This window comes from Anopheles bellator, chromosome 2 (genome assembly GCF_943735745.2).
Source record: "Anopheles bellator chromosome 2, idAnoBellAS_SP24_06.2, whole genome shotgun sequence".
Classification (NCBI taxonomy): domain Eukaryota; kingdom Metazoa; phylum Arthropoda; class Insecta; order Diptera; family Culicidae; genus Anopheles; species Anopheles bellator.
In genome coordinates this window covers 37754373-37761810 of record NC_071286.1, presented here as the reverse complement: position 1 = coordinate 37761810, position 7438 = coordinate 37754373, and the positions used below count along the sequence as shown (strand labels likewise).

At 43.0% G+C, this 7438-nt stretch overlaps 1 protein-coding gene across 1 annotated transcript in view; it reads right to left on the bottom strand.

Moving 5' to 3' along the window:
* The window catches only part of LOC131211426 (adenylosuccinate synthetase-like), a 19548-nt gene extending 12200 nt beyond the window's left edge, over nt 1–7348 (bottom strand). The window contains exons 1-2 of the mRNA XM_058204878.1: nt 6756–7348; nt 751–853 (exon numbers count right to left, since the gene is read on the bottom strand). Of these exons, the coding sequence (XP_058060861.1) occupies nt 751–853; nt 6756–6977 (325 nt within the window). The 5' untranslated portion in view covers nt 6978–7348. The remainder of the gene's footprint in view (nt 1–750; nt 854–6755) is intronic.
* Nucleotides 7349–7438: the final 90 nt, after the last annotated feature.

The following is a 7438-nucleotide window of genomic DNA, read 5'->3' as shown; positions in this document are numbered from 1 at the left end:
TTCTATTAGTAAGCCGCATTTCGGCTTACGTTCACGATAATGTTACGCGGACAGTCACGAGTAACGTCAACAAATCGCGATTCGCGTGCGAGTATTTGTCTGCGCGAACGTTGTGCGGTTTGCGGTCCTATAATTAGCTTCGCGATTCACCTTTGGTTTGCACGATGATAGAGCCACAAACAACAATTCGTTGTTACGCGACCTCTTCGATTTCAATAGCGTAGAGGGTCGAGGGTAGGTTGCACTTGATTTTTGGTCCCCAAAGTGCGCCAGAGACCCGTGCCAGCCTTCGGTGGGGCAACCTTTGGTTCTAAATTTGTGCTCTCACTTGAACATTGACGCAGTTTCTGAAAGATGAATCGACACGTGCTTTAGTTTGTCGAAATGATCTTGAAAATGGCGTTTTCACCCTTTTGCTACTGCGACCGTGCCTGCGTGCGAGCGTGTCTATCCTTCCATTAAACCTTATTTAGTGGGCATCAAGCAATCCGACAACAAACCAATTGCCAATGCCGTCAAAGGGTGACATCTCCAAGCCAATCAGGGAAACTACCATCCACCTACTACCACCTACCAGTCAGTCATCGTACGGAAGATCATTCATAAGATCAACTCGCTGTTTTATTCATTGGCAACCCCTGACGCGGTGTACCGTTGGATGCTGTTCTTTTTGCACGATCAGAAAATACTTTTTTGACTTTTTAATGAGCTTCAAAAAGCATCCGTCAGCAGCTGTCGCGTTCTACTCACCAATAATAGATGTACATTTCTCGTGAATGATGCCGCTGGGTAGCAGGTGGAAGTCGAAATTCTTGCCGTCAACCACCACCGTGTGGCCGGCATTATTGCCACCCTGTGAACGAGAAGTTACCATTAAATATTTGCCGATCGATTCTCAACGCACTGCTTGACGACGCACAGCTGATCGTTATGCAACACCGTATGACGACAACACGATTTCGTTTTGCAGCATGTTTCCTTCTTCACTATGCTGATAAACACAATAGTTGATTGTTGATAACCAAACAAAGCCCTTGCGGGAACTTTACTGGAACAAACTACCGAAGTGCGCTTTTGTTTCATACAAACCACCCACAAACCGCGATGCTAACGATCGATGATAATATGTGATGATTGTGATATTTTTGGTCCACCGCCAAGTACCATTCAAGTGGTACAACATCACACCGATGATGATCGTCGGTTGGCTATCATCCCATTTCAATCCCGTTTTCTTCAAAAAATAACGTGGGCGCTACAAACCATCCACGCGGATGTAGTGGGTGCGGTGGATACTATTCGTCGTCAAGATTCCCTCCGGGTCTTTGTGCCTCGTGCCCGCCCTCCCCCTTCCAAGCGTGCCCATTTCTCTCCGCGCGACCATGGACCGATTAACTGGTTTTTGCCAGGGATACAGCTAAAAAGCAGTGGCGCCTGCGCTTTACGCCTTCTCAGCTGAACCGCGCTCTACTTCTGCTAGCTCTTGTGCGTGTATGTGGATTTGGTAGGTTACGGGTGTCACGACGGATGATTGCAACGGTGCTCGCCGGTCTCTTGTAACTTTGCTTACGTTTTACCCTACGTTGTGCTATTCTTATCGAATGTGTTAACATAAGCAAATTTCTTCTATCGTTTAAGGGGCTTCCGGAGGGAATCAGGTTGGGCAACGTTAGTCGGATTAGCCACGTGAAAACGAAAAATCACAGTGGTTGTCCAATGCGCAAGAGATCGTATACACAACACCACCATTGAGCAGCGAAAACACATCGTGTACATCGCCCCAATGCGTTCTATTTATTGAACAATTTTAAGTATAGCTTTGTGAAACACTAAAAAACGTGTCCCTGACGGGAAACAACGGAAGAACGAATGACGAGGACGACACAAACCAAATGGCGGTCAACACAATCGAAAAAAATGTGACGAGAGGTTAGGTAAAATATTTTTAAAAATGATCTTACATCACATACTTAATAATACTTAATAATACTCATCACTTGAAGTGACCTACGATCTCGCTTGGCTGTTATTTCGTGTTATCTCCCAGGAAATGGTGAATAAAAAATGCCAATGCACTACGCAATAGATTACAAAATATGCTACCATCTACAATGAGCAAGAATGTATGTTTTTATAAACAGGAAATTTAGCGTTCCACTATGTCAAACAATAAACGGAACGCATTTCACGTCACATGATGCTTACATCCACCGTGTGGAGGCTCTCATAACGCCAGCAATGCTGTTAGGTTCAGGAAAAGGCTGCTGCTTATCACTGTCTTCCGGGTTGATCCGGGAATTTCGTTAGGTTTTTGTGTTTTGAACTGGAACCGCAGATGGCACAAGATCGAATACATTGTAACAAATGATAGGCGGAGAATGATGCAAAAACACAAGCAGCCAGATGTGTTTTTTTACCCATAATATGGCGAAAATAAACGTGATTGCGATGTCCTGCAAAATTGAACAGTATTTCTCCCCAATCTTATCCGACGTCGTTATCGAATAGTCTCTAATATCGCACGCAGGTTCGATCTTGTGCCGATTGAGTGGCAGCGCTTATCGGGGCTGGCTTGGAGAAGCTCGACACGCTAATTATAGGGCTTCTCAGATCGCCGACTGAAAGTTCGGAAAGTAAATTTCGACACGTAACGTAACGTCAAACCGCGTTGTCTGGCTCCACGATGCGCAGATAAACGTTTTTGGCATTTCAGATAAATGCCATACTGCTTGCGCTTCTGTCAAATCGTTTAAGGCGCCCACACACAGCCGACGTTAACTACGTGTCACGTTACGTTACGGTGTCAGCTTCCAGTCGAAGGGAGCCTATCCGTATCTGGTGATACTGGTCGGACTGGAAATCGTACTCGCCATTACCAAGAGCGTCGACGTAAAGTTTCGGGTGGCGCAGGGCCTCAGGCCTGGCAACGTTTGTGCCGGTCATTCAGGAGTTCAGCATCTTCGCGATCGTGGGCCTCGTGTGGGACTTTGTGCTGCAGATGCGCACTAATAATCAAATCTACGTACTAATAATCAGATCTACAAATCTGAACAAACGAGCATCAATTTGTGAACAAATTTCAAACAAGTGCCAGTTTGTCGGTTGACTTGTTGAGGTTTTGTTTTGGCCTCTTATTTATATTTTGGACGCTTCGTCAACGTTCGCGAAAGTGTTTAACTGAATTTATAAAAATTTACGAAAGTCTGCCATGTCTTTGGCAACTAAAAAATATAGTGATCACAATAAAAAGGCGGAGGCTTACGATGCCATTTAAAAGCTATTTCCTCCACACTGTAACCTCTTCGCACGTTCTTTTTTCGCTTTTTAACCGAAAAGCACAATGCTAAAGCAAACCAACACAGTGTTGCTTCCATGGCTGTTTCCAACATGTCCAACCGACAAACTGGCACTTGTTTGAAATTTGTTCACAAATTGATGCTCGTTTGTTCAGATGTGTAGATCTGCGTCAGTGACATTAATGACATCTCCAGAGACGTCAGTTACTTAGACATCGCTGTCGAATTGGAGCGTCTGGAGCGCCCATTACTGGGGGGCTACATCAAGCGTAACGTAATGATTTTGACATTAACGATTAATGCCAAACTGCTGCGGCGCTGTCAAAACGTTTACGGGTCGGCCGAGGCGTAAACTCGAGCGTAATTATTTTTTTCATACGCTTTGCTTACAAACAGAGGATAATTTATGTTCTTATTTGCTGGTATAGCAACAAAATCGGAAAAAACAGATACAAAAATTGAGAAATCAATTAATTTCTCTTCTATTTCTATTTTCTTGGACCAAAAACACGAACGTAAACACGTTTCAAATTTTGTTTTTATATTTTTGCTGCCACACGAAGCGTAAACGTTTTGACATTACAAATTAATTTTACGCTAGTTTTCACGCTTCGTGTAGCCCCCTAGTTAGACCATCCGACGGACGGTAAAACGGACGTCCGTCGGATGGTAAAACGGACATAGTTGCTCCTTGGGAATGTTCACACGGTTCAGCTAAGCAATCGATACCTATATTATCATCCCGGGATGCCTTATAATTAAAATAATAATGCAAATAAATTTTATATAATTGTTTTATATTTAATGTCATTTTAAACTCGACTCCAACAGAATTGCTTTATTTTATTTCAAAATAACATCAATTTAAATTTCGAGAAACTGCCAAATAAACTGCCAGAAACAAAACAAAACATAAGCAAACTGTCCTAAACTGTCAAACAATTTCGCCGGACCCACCAAATCACCAAGTACCGTATTTTTCCGTGTATAACGCGCACCTTTTTCCCAATTTTTTGAGCTTTAAAATTTGGGTGCGCGTTATACAAGGAGAGTAAAATTTTTGTCCCCTCTAAACATATAAATGTGCCCTTTTAGGTACATATTTTGTGGTATTATTGAATAAATTATAAAATGAAACATTTGTTAGGAATATAATTATCCATACAATATTGTTACATATAACATATACCTAAATTTGGGGGCTTCTATCTTATATACATTCTGTCAAATAAGTACCGGGAATTTGTGATTTAGAAAAAATGCCTTATTTGATTTTCGATTTTTTTGTTGCGTAATGTTGCTACATATGTCACTCACTTATGTTGAAAATTTCGGCTATTTTTAAAGCTCAGTTATTTTTTTACAGCTTTTTTGCGTGAAAGAGTTTTGTCTCATCAGCGATTTCTGCCTTCTCCTAAATAAATTGACCACGAAGCGATAATTTGAGTTTCGGAAACAAGAAAAGCCATAGGGGGCCAGATTTGGTCAATACGGTGGCTTTGTCATCATTAGTTTGTAGTTTTTGTCCAAAAATTCGCACACAAGCAACGATCTTAAACTTCGTATGCACGTGCTCTGTTCAAAAAATTTCACGAATTTTGGGTTTCGTTTTTGGATTTCGCGTTTGTGGCGGATTGCTTCGCGCAAATTGCGCATAACTTGCAAGTAATATTCATTATTGATAGTTCTATGTATCGGCAACAACTCATGTGGCACCACGACCCTGTAATTGAAGAAAACTGAGAGCGAAACTGTTCACATTCGACCAAACTTGGCATTTCGCCGTTTACATCTTCTTCTCTGAGAAATTTTTGAACTACCGATAAGCACTGTTTTTCGTCTGAATAGCTTCACCATTAGCCACAGTCAACATTTTGAATGCGTCCGCGCTCTTAATTTCGTTTCCTACACAAAATTGGATATAGATTCCTTGCCATTCATTTTTGCCGAATGAAAAAAATCGCCGATGGGCCAAGACACGAGCACAGTAAAACAGCTGTAAAAGATTAAGTGATAATTTGAAATGGCCGAACTTTTCACCATAAGTCACTGACATGTGTAGCAATCTAACGCTACAAACTAATCGAAAATCGAAAAAAGCTTTTTTTTTAATCACAAATTTCCCGATACTTTATTGTCACAATGTACCTCTTCAGAGAGTGACAACGAGGAGTACATTGAACAGCAATCAGAGAATATCAATTTGTTAGACAGCAGTGAATCTAAGTTTGAAGATTATTACGAAATATAAAATACTAGTATGTCTTTTGCAATGTATACGCATTTTATCTTTAGTCTACTTTAGAATATTTATAGAATAATTAGAATAACACATTATTATCATTTGGTATTTGTTGGATATCACATATCTGAAAAATGTATAATAAAAAACTTTTTTTCCAATTTTTTTTCTCTTAAAATATGGGTGCGCGTTATACACGGGTGCGCGTTATACACGGAAAAATACGGTATACGATTCTTGGCGAAAGTTTCTGAGAGTCCCAAAGTAAAGTTGTCTTTTTTACAATTTTGCCTTCGGCGTACGATGTTTACGTCACCAACGTCGACAACCGGTGTGAAGTACTTCACAGAAATTCATAGAAGACAACGTGAATTTGCATTTCCGTAACGTGTCGAAATTTCCGGTAAAAAATTTAAGCTGGCGGTGTGTCGGGGGTTTGATCCTCGTGATCGATCGAAGCGCCACACACACTGCTGTCGGGTCCGCAATGGGGGAGCGCAAATGAGAGAGCGAGCTAGTTGCAGTGTGGCCATCGCGCATCATGGCCGCCGGCCGCCGCATCGAACCGCTGTAGTGTAGTTAGCGCTGGACATTGCGGCTGGCGTGACACCCCGTTAAACTCCCTCGTGATCGTCGGCTGCTGTTCGTCACACCAGCAAATAAGAACTTACATTATCCTCTGTTTGTAAACAAAGCGTTTGCTACTGGCCACTGTTAGCGTTACACTGTTGTTTGAGGTCGGATTTGCGGCCGGGTTGCGCCACGGCCGGCACCTACTCGTTTTGACAGAAGCGCACAGTTTGGCATTTATCTGAAATGCCAAAAACGTATAGTTGCGCATCGTGGAGCCAGGCAGATAGAAGACAACGCGGCTTTGATGTTACGTTACGTGCCAAAATTTACTTTCTAAAATTTAAGTCGGCGGTCTGAGGAGGCCTTTAATTGATAGCAACATGCTGCTACCGAAATCACACCATACCTCATTTCACGCACGTGGCTTCCGGGATCGAAAAATCTGAGCTGGTAATTGATAAGACAGTGGCAGAGAGTGAAAACGGCCACAAGGGACTTGTCTGACGCTCGGTACGCATTCGATTACGACACACATACGCCTGCTTCGTGAGGATTCTGTCACATTGCGCACTTTGATCACATGGTACCGCGCGGTAATGTTGCATCGAGCTGGCGTTGAAAAGCAGAGAACCTTCTACACTCACCTGACAACGGCATACAATATCCGCCTCAGCGGCCAACATATCGACCACCTTGCCCTTGCCCTCGTCGCCCCACTGAGCGCCGAGGACCACTGTTACCTTTGAGGGGTACAGGTTGTGGCGGCGTTCGTACATCTGTGCATGTGTGGTACGCACTTCTCCATTAATATGGTTCATAGTTCCGTTCACAGCTGCTTTCCGGCTTTTCGACAACGACATCGACATCTTGCTCGCGAATCGGGTTTGTCGAATATTCACGCTTTATAACAACAATCGTGTACAGTTAGCCAAATTAAGTCGAGCGCAAAATACTCTCGGCTTCGCGGATTCGTTTCCAGTTCACCGGCTAGAGATGCTGTGTCAAACCTTTGTTTGAGACCGAACCTTATGTGCTATGTGCTGATGCAATAATGTTACACAACTCACTCCCGGCAGCAGGCAAAACGCTGAGCTTCAAATCATACAGCAGAGTGTTGCACCACACTTTGCTTTTTTGTGCAATAATGCCACCCACCAATCGGTTCCCACGAGGAGCGAAGAAAATGTGCCAAAGTGTCAATGAACAATCCTGAAACCGCGAACCGCCACCAAGCAGCAGCGCGTAACGCCGGAATCACGACACACGACAGCTAAAATTCGACTGAACGTGAACGGCTCCCGGGGTTTTTGATCGCGATATGTCATTC